The sequence below is a fragment of the Barbatula barbatula genome (genome assembly GCF_947034865.1).
Source record: "Barbatula barbatula genome assembly, chromosome: 24".
NCBI classification, from domain to species: Eukaryota; Metazoa; Chordata; class Actinopteri; order Cypriniformes; family Nemacheilidae; genus Barbatula; species Barbatula barbatula.
Genome location: NC_136787.1, coordinates 1123904 through 1137955, shown reverse-complemented (window position 1 = coordinate 1137955; position 14052 = coordinate 1123904). Strand labels below are relative to the sequence as shown.

The 14052-nt window shown below is 40.0% G+C and overlaps 1 protein-coding gene across 1 annotated transcript in view; it reads left to right on the top strand.

Moving 5' to 3' along the window:
* map3k1 (mitogen-activated protein kinase kinase kinase 1, E3 ubiquitin protein ligase) overlaps positions 1-14052 on the top strand; it is a gene marked incomplete at its 5' end in the record, with an annotated part of 35765 nt that overhangs the window by 8210 nt on the left and 13503 nt on the right. The window contains 7 exons of the mRNA XM_079448786.1: positions 11024-11174; positions 11341-11526; positions 11623-11817; positions 11903-12019; positions 12102-12250; positions 12364-12485; positions 13596-13677. Coding sequence (XP_079304912.1) covers positions 11024-11174; positions 11341-11526; positions 11623-11817; positions 11903-12019; positions 12102-12250; positions 12364-12485; positions 13596-13677 — 1002 coding nt within the window. The remainder of the gene's footprint in view (positions 1-11023; positions 11175-11340; positions 11527-11622; positions 11818-11902; positions 12020-12101; positions 12251-12363; positions 12486-13595; positions 13678-14052) is intronic.

Sequence of the window (14052 nt, the reverse complement as noted above, 5' to 3'; positions counted from 1 at the left end):
TTTTTAAAATGTCAAATATTTAACGGGAGTTGTATTTGTTTTAATGGAAACTATAATAGTGTAGTCTGGTTTTTGGATTCTATTGATGTGATGTAATCCAGCAGCTGGGAACCAACAGAACAAAAGTAAATCCTATTTGAATAATGCCCAAAAAGCACTACAAAAAATTAATTTTGTAATGGAAACAATTAGGATTTCTGTGATGGGTTTTATTTTTTGCTGCCCACTATTGACAATATGGAGCTGAAGCTTGACTTAACATCTCTCAAAATGTTACAATTAGATATTTTCCCCAAATCGCAAAACCCAACCGAAATCTGAAATTCTAAGCTTGTCATAGATACCAAACTTGAGTAAATAATTCCTAAATGGCGGACAGCAGCGAGTGAAGTTTGTAGGTGTATTTCTGGCCATTTTGTTTAGCATCCACTCCCAAAAAAGTTTTATATTTTCCGTAGGAAATGTACAAAATATCTTCATGGTACATGATCTTGACTTAAAATCCTAATGTTTTTGGCATAAAAGAAAAATCAATCATTTTGACCAATACAATATTTTGTTGGCTTTTACCTCAAATATTCCTGTGCTACTTGAGACTGGTTTTGTGGTCCAGGGGCGTATTACAGAAAGATTGTAACTTGAAAATCATATTCTATCTGTTCGCTGACCATGGTAATTTCTGTTAGGACCTCATTTAGGACAAATGCTATTACAGAACAGCAATTCCTAAATTAGATGTTTAGTACCATGTTTAAAAGTTTTGCCTTTACCCCCTGCTCCTTGTTCTCCTTATCATTTGCTCGTGAATTTGTGGCTTCCGCTACACATTGATTTAAAAATATAAGCTCCTAACGCATTAACACAAACTTCCGTGGCCTCCATGTTTACTCTGAGCGTGCTGCGTGTGACGTGTTGTTATTGTTCTTGTGCGCATGCGATTGAGTTCAGGACCGCGACCATTTCACACTGCAATCTGATATGGGCCACATTCTTAAACATAATGTGAACAGCCAAACAGAAAAAAAATCTGTATTGAGCATTAAGGCTGGCAGTGTAAACGTAGAATAAGCGCCAGTCTCTCTTTCTCTGTCTCCCGATGAGTATAGAGTGCGTGTGAAGGGAGTGGCATGTAAATAAAGTGCCTTTTCATATATTTCTGAACTTGGGCGGCTGTTGAAAGCTGTTGACAGTTATTATTTTCAACAGGCAAATGACACGACACTATTATAAACTCTCACTCGTTTTAAAATCAATGAAACTCACACCGTTCTCATGATCTGGAAGATGAGTCCTTTTCCAATAATTGTGCCCAAAACACTGCAATGTTGTAATGCAAAAAAGCAAATGGTTCACAATGGTATTTTATTGGAAACCATTCATTTCTGTGATAGATTATTTTGGGTTTCTTTAGTTTTTATCAGCAGTGTTGTATAATTTATAATCTGATATCTTGAGATCAATCTGTCATATGCAGGTATTTTTGTGCTAATTATAAAACCACAATCCAAGAAATGGTGGTTTGCGGTTATTATCATTATAAGTGCAGAATTAATGCGAATGATTGGTGTATATTTGCTTTGGAAAGGCAGGAAAATGCGTTCCTCTTTGTCTGCCGGTTGCTGGGAGGCCACACATGTCATTCTCAGCAGTGTTTAACCCAGATTCTCACATGAATTCGCTATCCCTCTTGTCACTTTAAGGGCCACTGAAAGAGATTTACCCTCTTCCACTCCTGCCGTTGGTGGGTGAATTGACAAAAAGACCATAAAACCCATTGATGTCATTCGGAACTTGGGACATTTAACACATTTTTGATAGGTAAATTGCATGTGTCATAATTAATTAAAAACAATATTAATAAAATGAGAATGGAAAAATATTGGATGTTAAGGTTTAAACTTTTTAAACAGAAAACCTCTGGTTCTTTATTTAAAAGACAGATTTAATCGACACGGTCCTATCTGCAATGTTTGTGTGAAGTGTTTTTTCTACATGAGAAGCATTGTTGGCGAAACCGTGTTCTTATGAACTCTGCACAAGTGTTCAAGTCCCATGACAACTGTTAATATTCAACCTTAGGAATGTCAATTATTTCTCATTTTCTTTGATGTTAAGAGACTGACCCGGCCGGTCACTCTGTGTTTTACGAGAAACAGAAAAAGCTGATGGATTAGAAATACTTCTCGTACTGTATGGTAGTCAAACATTGATTGTTTTTTTATCAACTGGGCTCCAGACAATAACACCAGTTAAGGATCCATTGGCTCCCATAGGGGAAAAAAGCAGGCGTTACACAAACTTACATTTTTTAATCACATACTTTGTTATCCTGTTGTGTGTAAATCTTCCCTCTCGTTGCTCACATAATTTTTTCTTTCCAGTTGACTTTTTTTGTTAATTCCAGCCTAAAATTTTGGAAAAATCAGTGTTTTATTGGCTTGTAAAATAGGGAGTCGACAACGAATCCCGCAAACGAGACGTGACCTAGTCCGAGTCTCTAACCGCTGCGTATCTACGTCACTAGAAATAGTCCCCGCCTACGTTTTGCTGGGACAGCCGTGAAAACTTCCCTCTCCTCCCCAAACACTGTCGCTCGTTCGTGATGCGTGTGCATCATGTCTAGAATCTGTGTTCTACGTTGTGAAACGAAGTCCGTCTTATTTAATCTACCAAAGGAAGAACTTCTAAGGAAACAATGGTTACAATTCATTTTTCAAACGACACATAAGGAGTATAACCCCAGGGTTTTACTGTGCGCACGTCATTTCACCGAATATTGCTTCAATAATGTCAGCACGTTCCCTGCAGGAAAAGTGTGACTATTTATTTTTGTCTTAACTTAAATATATTTAGCTAATGCATATAACACTTACGGTAACATGTACCCATATTTCTGGGGTATTACAGTTAGCTATGAACTCTGCTAATTTAAGTGTTCAATCTATTAAATCTCAAAGTATTTATTTCAAGAATGAGTGGAGTACTATCTGTATTGTAATAACCAATCACAGCAGACTCCCATAATAATGACAGGCGTTCCATTTGCGGTGTGCATGTCAATATATACCACATATATATATATTTATTTATTATTATGAAAGGTCTTGGCATGGGAGTCGGTCACATCTGCCGCTAGAGGACCTCTTGAGGTTGTGAAGTGCACCTTCCCTGAGACCTGCACAGCTCTCTCGCAACCCTGATGTTTTAAAAAAGTGTGGCCCTTCCTTTGGAAATACACGCCAGATCGCAAGTGGCAATCTCTGCAAAAATATCATTCTCAATTTCATATTTTGGTCGCAAATCACGTTGTTTTTGGCGCAGTCTGGAGCTCCGATCAACAGTTCATGATTAAACTAAATGGAAAGTTACACATTAATTTTCTTCTGTCCTTTTAATATAGAATTTACAAGCTGAGCTTGACAGCCTCAGACATTAGGACAATAAACTACATCTGTTGTGACTGTGCATGTACATTTTCGAGACGTGTTGTAAATTGTGTGGCAAGAGAATTAAAACTGTGCTGTAATCAGGGTCTGGCCATGTCCAGTGTTTTTGTGAGTGTGTGTTTGCGGGCTCCTCGCCCCCTTCTTAACGCCCTGTGAAGTTCCTGCACCCCCCACCACACGCAGAGCTCATGCTCCACTTCCAGCACTCGTCCCATCAGAGCTCACAGCTCAATCGTCCTGACACACAGCAGCGGTGGGATACACAAGTCCTCCATGTGAGGGGCTGGCAGGAGCACCTTTTTACCTCATAACCTTTTTAAATATAAAAACTTGAATAAAGTTAACCAATAACATGCAGCAAAGCTTGTCACATGGGTGGCCTGTTGCTGTCATGAGTATGTTTGTGTGTCGGTCAAGCCTGCTGAGGGGGCAGTGAAGAGATTGCGGGGGTCACGCTGCTCCAATCGGGTAGCGTGAAGCAGTCCAGTGGGAGGAATTTCTCTGCATTCCAGAGCCATGGGCCATGCGGCTGACCTGCACACACGCATGGTTTATACGCGTGGTTCTCAACCTATTCATGGTCGAGCCCCCTGTAAACCCTTTTAAAGAACTGGTTGCCCCCCATATTGCACATTGAAGATAGATACGAAAATGATTCATTTTTCATTTAATGATGTGATATGAGTTTGAAACCCGTTCAGCTTGTTTGCTATGAGCGCTGTTGTGAGCGCAGATGTCTCCTGGGTCCTAATGTACACCCTTTTCCTATATTATCACACAGCACGCTGAGAAATGATTTGCTGAATTGTGTTTTGCTTATATTAAATCTGATTTACTCACTTAAGGTTGTTTAATCTGAACTAGGAAACTTTTACCTCAATAATATTATTTATTTGATGTAAATCAAACAAAAATACATTTACAGGTAAACTCAATATTAAATTGGGTTTACATCAGCACTTTTTTTCAGCTCCAGAACATATTAATAAAGACTGTGATAATATCGATAACCGTGATAATGTTGTTCACTATAACCGTGATCTGAAATGTTCACACCGTTACATCTCTAATATGCATTATAGGGCTAGATTATGATCATACAATCGTTTCCTGTTTAATAAGGTTTCTGAAAGTCAAAGCAGTTGTCTCTGTTTTGGACGGAGTGTTGAACTGAGATGAAGCGGCACATCTGTGACAGTTGGACAGATGTCACATACAGTACAGCAGTAGGAAATCTATGTGCGACGGCGTCTAAAGTCATTGTATACCGTGATAATCGATGGGCCATTTATCGTGGTATGCCGTGGTGCCTCGATATTATCCCAGTATTGGGATTTGTAATAAATCCATGTTGTCCTCTTTATAACATGATCGATCTATTGAAAAAAAATCTTGTTTGCAATATTTTGAAGCTTCCATGATAACAATGTTCATAACAATGAATGTTCATTATCATGATATATTGTACTGGACTGTGAAGTTCTGGAATCTTGGGAACAGTTTGCTTTTGCACGTGAAAGCATTGTGTAATATTAACAGCAATTGCTGCCGGTGACTTCCACACTCAACTTTCAGTATTTCATCAGATCAGACAATAACATCATTAAAATCCCTAATAGTTGGCGAAACTGATATAGTGTGAAATATATTGAGTGTCTGTGAAACACGACATGTTCTTCTTCTCTCAGGTGTACAGTAACCCGGGTTAAAAGCGCTGCTAGATTTACAGCATGACCCAGTTCAACTGTAAGCGAGTGTGAGAGTCTCACGCTCATGTCAACAGCAGTTAGTACGAGTTCACATTACAGCCGATGTGAAGGAGCTCAGTCTGCGTGATGCTTAAGGGCAGGAAACCTGAAGAGCTATACTACGGCGGGGGCAGTAAAGCCTGTCCTACTTTCTTAAACCGAGCACATGTTTTTGTGTGAGGAAGAGGAGGTGTTTACAGATCTCAAAATTAGCTGCTGCTTGTCACTATAGTGCTGTGACAGTATCACATTTTCACCAATTCTCGTAGCCAGATGGATTTCAGTAATAAAATATTAGCGCGACATAAGGGCTGGGCAGAAAAATCGATGAATCGTTTTTTAAAAATGCGTTCGATTCGATCTCGATTCTCAAAAGCCATGAATATATTTTTAGTCTTTCATATTTCTGCAAACACTGAACATTTATTAACGTGAATGTCATTGCTACGACTTTCCAGAATTTGTCACTTTTCTTTTTCAACGGGTGGAAGTTACAACAGGGAGCATATCGTTCATTCATTGCTTTATTTACACGGCCGATGCGGGTGTGTCGTCGAGTTTAACATCACCTTCACATAAAGACAGCGGTTCATATGATTGCAGCCTCTCTTTACAGCTAATTTTGTTGTTAAACTGTATTTTAAATGTAAAATAACCTGATCCTGTTTGATCAAGGTATGCGACTGTTCTGTTTCAATAAATCCAAGTGTGTTTAAAGTTTAATATACAGGCTTGTGACTGTGAATTGCACTCAAAACACGAGTGAAGGGAGGCAGAGAGAAAGCTTGAACCATTGTGACTCTTAAAGACCCCATGTGGTGAATATCAAGTTTTTATTTTTGTTTATACTGTGTTTTTAATATGCTTTCATATAAACCATGTGCAAATGTACAGTATTTTCTCCATAAAACTGCTTTATACAACACGGGTTGCGCAGACACGTGTCCTCCTCAACGCGTTCCTCTATACCTCTAGAGTTGTGCAGCGTATTATTTATGCCACACAAGTCTTCTTAAAACAATGCGGGCTGTGTGGACATGCGTCTTCTTAATACAGTTATAAAGTCAGGCTGGTCCGATCTGTACAGTGTGAGCTTATATGCCCCTTAGCCTTGTTCATATTTGTTAACAACGTGATTTGCAGCCCGTGGCACAGAGTCACGTGATGAACGTAAAACATTTGTTGAAATCACCATGCCGGCTCAACATCGTAATTTCTGTCAGCCATCGTCTATCGGCACAACCCTATTATCTAAGAAACTGCTCAGGTTGATGACATTATAAACCTGTGACTCATTTGACCCCTGTGGATAAGCAGTTTGAGGCATAAATATGCAAAGATGGCTAAAATGATGGCTAAACTGCTGTGTCAGCTCTCAGTTTCACTTTCATTTTTTGCGCCGTCTCGGTGGTAATTCATGTCTCTGTAAACACTTAATGAAGCTGAGGCGGAGAGTTACATTCAAGCTTTTTTTTAGGCCGGAAAAAATATTTAAATATGTATTTGATGGTCAACGATTAGTTTTAAGGGATAAAATGATCAACCGCAGGTTTAAGGCCAAATTGTAAATAGGTTTGAGCACCACCTGCTATATTGTTATATTTGTGACAATTAATATTCATGGTTATCAATACCCATATCATGAAACTCCCCTAGTTGTCTCGAAAGAAATATCGCTTGATTTGCATGTATGTGAAAGTGATTTGTATTTTGAAAAGCTGATAAGGGCCGCTCATTTTCATTTATCTTCTGACCGACATCCAACGCTCATTAATCGACAATTAAACATTAAAGCTGCCTTATAACACGGCTCATTTGAATGCTTGATTCTGATTGGCCAGTTAGCTCAAAACTAATACCACCCTGTAACCTGGATGCTGCAAATCCTTTTGAGAGGGACAGTTTAATATTACACAAAAATGTATTATAAATATATTATTTAATAACATTATATGTTGAAATGATCAAACCAATTAGCTTGTTTGTGATATTTGAAGGTGGTTTCTTACTTTAAAACCTGTATGAACGCTGGGGGAGAGTATCGAGCACAGAAATACTACGTCATACGTCCAACTCGTTTTTTGACAAGTTGACCATGTCAAGCATGAGACAACACGTTTAACATTGAAAGCAAGTCAGAATGCATGAAACACAGTTACTTGAAGATTTTATTACAAAATCTTTTTCACTAGAAAAATCATTTCATTAGTTTTATTAAATCTAAATGTTTTACAGACACTTGTCTGTATGCCATTATAAACCACCACTGACTTTTTATGTAATAAGCGGGTTATTTTTTTACATAATATTTGCAAATGAACAGTGTTAAAAGCAGGAGAACATGTAGATTTAACATCGAGACAATAAACCTTTTACGCATCATTAAAAAGAGCAGCGTGTGATAATCTATGGTGAAGTTCTTTTGTATCCTCCAGTATATTTATATAGCGCCAGTCTTTGAACCTCTTATATTAATCTATCAAAATGACTTACTCTCACGGTTCATTTTATACATTGCTGATTGGGTAAAGCTGATGTCATTTTAACTTCAGTTTGGACACACAATTATTTAAACCCTTGTATTGACGATTTGTTTTAAATGGTTTAAAGTTAAGTATAAAGTTGTTATGGTGGATCAAGTGTGTTTAGGTAGTGTTATAAAGCAGACATGTTTGTTTCCTACAGCGAGTTACATCCTACAATGTACATTCTGGAAGAAATAAACAACTGGAGTATGATTGTTTAATGGCCTGTAGTTTTTGGAGCCTGTGTTTGTGAGTTCAGTGAAGCATTGTTTCTTTCGTGTAGGTGGGCGAGTTTTTCGACACGTCGTGAGCTCTGTAAGTTCTGCTTTGTGTGATGGAAAGGTTGGTTTGTGTCCTCTTCTTTGTGATTCTCCACCTTGTTTGGTTACCTGTGTCGAGTGCTGGTTACTTCAGTGTGTATTTGGCGTCTTTATTTAGCGTCTGAGAGTCCGGCCCCTCCAGCCGAGCCGCTGTCATTGTGTTGGCAGTAACCTGAGTGTTGAGAGCGTCGCGGTCCATGAGAAAGGGTGTGTGCACGCCTGTGTGTGTGTGTGTGGGATGCAGTCTAGGCTTACTTGCAGGGTAGAAATGGAATCCCAGCTGCTGGCTCTTCCACGTCCCACCTGCACGGCCCACAATGCCTCTTTGTTTCTGCCCCATGGCACTGTGGGATAGCTGTTATTTGAGAGGCAGGGGCAGGCCACCACCGACTTTCTCATTCAAAGTAAGGATGGTAAATTCCTGCTATCTGGTTTCGTGGTGGCTGGCTCAGGCTGCTGAGAGTGTTTTTCTAGTGTGGAAGTAAAGGTATTCTGTTGTGTACTTGCAAGTTTATGGCGTCGGCGTTTAAATCGCATTGAATGCGTGCTGGAGTCATACGGAACATTGTGTACGAGAATCGTGTTTATAACAAACAGACCGTTGAGTAGAAAATGAGATACAGTTTGCTTTATTTATATTTTCTTCCGTAAAGTAAATGTCTTGATTAAAGCTGCAATCGGTACAATGTTTTGCTTAAAAAAACATTCGCCGTGTTGTTTCTACAGAAGCCCTAACGGACAAACTGCTCTACGGAGCGTTTTGTAAAAACGTTATCTCATTCGGCAAAGACGTGAAAACATCTTAGTTCAGTGTCAGCTACAGTAGTGCTTCAAAGGGGAGGAGGGGGGGTGTACAAATGTGTCCTGAAAAATAACCTGCGTGCACATGGGACTGTTTAACGTGGTGCTTATATCCCACCAGTGTAGGCCTATGTGTGTGAGAAGAGGACAGTCCTGAGCTGCGCCGCTGGGTGACTGATGTTACTCACTGTAGTCGTGTCGGTCACAGCTCAGCTGATCATTGAGGACATTTTCTGCTTACGCTCCTAAAATGTTCAGTAAGGGGCTACAGGGCTCCCAGTTAAAAAAGTTAGTCTGGAGCCCTGCTAATGTTTTTATATTTTGTTACACTTATTGATTACAGACGTTATTTCTAGTATTAAAAACAACATTTCTGGAAATCACCTTGCGACCTTACTTTGGGAACCCCTGGGGTTCGGACTGACAGGGTCGATCCAAAAATCTGATCCCGTGCATTAGCCGCAGATGTTACTCGTATAGCTTTGTGCGTCATTCACACACAATCACTCTGTAGTATGAACACAATGCACGATTACCTGTGTTAAACACAGAACATATCTCTTTTCTTTGTGTTATAAATGCAGTGAACACGGGGAGCAAAGATCCCTGCGACTTCAGAAAGAGAAAGTGCTTTAAGCACATCATCCTGCGTCAGGGATGCGTATGAGCACTTTTGTGTCTTACTGCACCTGACAGTTTTGTGCAATAAACAAAAATCAATGGTAGTAGTTTTACTTTTACTCAAGTACTTTTTTAAGCGTCTATACTTAAGTTTTTCTATGGAAAATATGACCTCACTACATTATAAACCACATAAAAAAAAACAAGCCTCTCGTTCGCCTGCAGCGGATGTCAATATGGATGTTTTTCTAAAGCAAAAGCATCGATTCTCTTCAGAAGACTTTTGTTAAGAGAACAGAGCCCTTTGGAAACTGTTTCCTTGATGGTCATATTCAGTACATTCACAGTTTGTCGCTTTGTTCCTTTTTTTTGAAGAATACAGCTACACTACAGACCAAAACAAACCCGTCATTACACAACAAGTATGCAGTCAACACCCCGACAGTTCCACAGAAAACAACACAATGCACATGAGAACACAATCTACTGCAAGTACAATAAAATGATACCAACATCGCTCAGAGGATGTGTTTAATGTGTCTCTTTAAGAATCGGCTAAAAATACATCACTTCCGACATCAACATCTGACCCATTAGGACAGTCTTCTACTTCTTCTCTAACTCTAACGCCCCCCCAAAACATTTCTATAAACTTGGTATAAACTTAGTTTTACTGTACCTATACAGTGTTGTTCTTTTGTTGCACAAATTGCTTCTATTGTTTTCCATCTACTTTAAGTCGCTTTGGAAAAAGCATCTGCTAAATGACTAAATGAATAGTAAATGAACATCAACAGCCAATGTATAAGCTGGTCTTCACTTCAGCTTTTCACTGTTCATAAGAAAAACTGTATTTTATTGAGAAACGCATGATGATTGTGGTTTTTCTGCTAGTATTTCCTTTAGTGAGGTTTGGAAAGTCATTGTTCAGCAGAAAGGCTTGTGTTTTTGCAGTCACTTCCTCAACGGTTTGACTGGGGCAGCACAGGAAGTTTGGCTTTCCTGCCCCGGCTTTGTTACTGCGACACAGCGCTCGCTGCTTCTTATTCAACAACTCAAAGAGCCGGAGGGATAGCACGGACTCTGTTCTTCAATAAACACAGAGAAGATACTCCTGAACCCCAATGCCACATGTGGACACACATCTTTCTCTTTAAAAAAGTATCTCGTTTTAAATTGGTTGAGGTCAGCACTCCAAAAATTAGTTCAATTCAGCAGATGTAAAGTTTCATTAGGTTAAGGTTGGAATGATTAAATGTTGTTTTTAAATCAATCTTTTTCTATATTTTTTTTGTCATTTACGGTGTGTTTGTTATATGATTATGTTGTAGATGATCCTTAAATTGATGTAATGAAGATGTGTCAATCATTTCTCACTGTCATATGAATACAAATGAATGGCAATGTTGCGATAAAACAAGATCAAGTTTGAATATTTGACAATTGAAAGCGAGTAAAAAACACCACCGTTTGGATATTTGCTATCAGACGTGACGTAGTAGAAAACAGAGGGAAAGAACAATGACTTTACACGTGTCTCACTTTTTCTTGTCTTTCTGCAGCCGGGACATGGACAACAGGGAGACCCTGCGTGGGCTGCAGAAGATGGAAGACCGGCCTGAAGAGCGATTGATCCGAGAGAAGCTCAAGGCAACCTGTATGCCCACTTGGAAAAGCGAATGGCTGGAGAGACGCAGCAGGAGAGGGCCGATGGTACGCGCCACATACAGTACACACGCGGGTCATTCTCACTGCCGTTTCAATCAAGTATTAAAGTATTTGGCGATTTTGAATGAGCATTTTCTGGTTCTGTACACAGTATTTGTTTGCAACCTGATTTTGAAGTATACAGAAATGATTTTGTGTCATCTGATGTCAGGTAGTGAAGCCCATTCCTCTGAGAGCCGACGGCACTGAGGCCAGTCAAAGCTCGTCGTCCTCTCAGAGCAGAGCTCATCGCAGCCCTTCTCCTGGTCCTTCCTCTTCCTCCTCTTCCTCGTCCACTAAGACCGCAGGAAAGCCCGATTCTCCTAGTCTGCGCAGACGGAGGGCGTCTCCGGTGCCTGTGAGTTTGTATGCGGTCTGCAGTGCCGTGAGTTTTGTGTGCTTTGACCGATACTGGCAGAACAGAGCTGATGTGTGTCTGAATGTGTCGCTCCAGAGCGGAAGGGTGACGCCCCCTCGGAGAGCCCCCTCCCCTGATGGCTTTTCTCCGTACAGTCCGGAGGAGACCAACCGCAGGGTCAACAAGGTCATGAGGGCCCGTCTCTACCTGCTGCAGCAAATAGGGCCCAATTCGTTTCTGATCGGTGGAGACAGTCCCGATAACAAATTCCGGGTGTTCATTGGTCCGCAGGTATGTTAATGCAGCGTTTGGCAGGTTTTCAAGTGAACGCACTTTTGTTTTGCACTTTACTTCCCTCCTATGTGTTCGTTTTCAGACGTGCAGCTGTGGCCGAGGAACGTTCTGCATCCACGTGCTCTTCGTCATGCTCCGCGTCTTCCAGCTGGAGCCGTCTGATCCTCTGCTCTGGAGAAAGACCCTCAAGAACTTTGAGGTGAGGTGACCACCTGTGATCTAGCCAGAACTCACAGCTAGAGCTCAAGCTTCAATGCCGTCGATGTGTGCTTTTCATTCAGGTGGAGAGCTTGTTTCAGAAGTATCACAGTCGCCGTAGCTCGCGCATCAAAGCTCCCTCTCGTAGCACAATCCAGAAGTTTGTGTCTCGGATGTCCAACTCGCACACGTCGTGTACCTCCAGCACCTCCCCGTCCAGCAATGAAAGCAGGTCTGTGATGTTGACGATGATGCCCAAAAGACAAATAACTGCACGAAGAAAGCAACGCTTATTTACAAGCAATATACATAAAGATCTCTTTTTAATGGCTTGTGTGTGTCCAGTGTAAAGGATGAGGAGGAACAGATGTGTCCCATCTGTCTGTTGGACATGCTGGATGAAGAAAGTCTGACTGTATGTGAGGAGGGCTGCAGAAATAAACTCCACCATCACTGCATGTCCATATGTAAGTGTCCTCACAGTATTCCTGCTCATATCTCAGATTAGCCCACATTTTTGTGCTTCCAGACCCGATTGTCTAACATCGATAGAAAAGAAGATGCTCCCCAACACAAGCATCTGAACAAGGGCTGTCAAACGATAAATCGCAACCGGAATAAAAGTTTGTGTTTACATAATATATGTCTGTGTACTGTGCATATTTATTAACACATTTACATACATGCATATATACAAAATGTAAAAATGATTGGTCATATAAATAAATACACGTTCATGTATCCCAAACTTGTATATGTATGTGTATGCATTTATAAATACAAAATCAATATGCACACTACACAGACATAAATGATGTAAACACAAACTTTTATTCTGGTTGCGATTTATCGTTTGACAGCCCTAATCTGATCGAATCATTTATTATTAAAAGAATAATCACAGAACAAGCATTGACATCAATATCACCTCATTTGTGTCCAAAGTTAGCACCCGTTCACTTTTGTCATCATTGACCTCTTCGGAAGACGTAAACAAAGACCGCACTGGTCGGGAAGAACTTCCTTTTTCATTGTTTAACATTATACAAACGTTATATATTTTATGGATTTGTAATATGTGACCCTGGATCACAAAACCAGTCTTAAGTAACACAGGAATGTTCTAGGTAAAAGAGAAAAATACATTGTGCGGATCAAAATGATTGATTTTTCTTCATGTTCCATAAATATATCAAAACTTTATTTTTATGAGTGGACGTCCTGCTACTGCGCCTCGGATTAACAACTTTAAAGGCAATTTTCTCAGATTCCAGATTTTTAAACGGTTGTATCTCCGCCAATTTTTTGTCATATCCTACCAACCCACACATCAGTAGAAAGCTTTATTATTCAGATTTAAATTAGAAATAATGCCTGATTTGTTGTCCAGAGTAGGCTTGAAAGATAATAGCAAAATGAAATGAGACCAGTGTTTACATCAGATTACTGTCAGCTCTTTATGATATTTCATTCTGTACATGTGGCGTATTTAGTTTATAGATCCAGAGCTTTATGAAAGGCTTGAGTTTAACTTCACCCTGACAGTCGCTCGTGTCTTGTGTATTTTGTGTGTTTAGGGGCAGAGGAGTGCCGGAGAAATCAAGATGCTTTAATCTGCCCTCTGTGTAGAGCCAAGTGGAAATCTCATGATTTTTACAGGTAAGTTTCTACAACCGAACGTTTGGTCCTGTTGATCATAATCCACTGTTTTTATTTTCTGCATTCGACGATTGAAATGATGAAGAACCAAAAACACACTCTTGGTATTTCAGAGTAGGACCTAAAGTCTGACGGTACTCAATACGCTTTTTAGTGTCCAGTTCATCATCCCATCGCGTGTTTTTGTTTCTGTTTGATGTGCAGGAAGCAGCTGTGTGTAGTGGACGTAAGAGAGTAGACATGTTAACAGAGGTGTATCACCGGTTAGCACACTCATAGGAAAAGTGTTCAGCAGATAAACAAGCAGGACAAATGTGGCCATCTCGATCGTATCAGGTTAATAAGACCCGACAAGTGCAAACACAGTTCAAACAT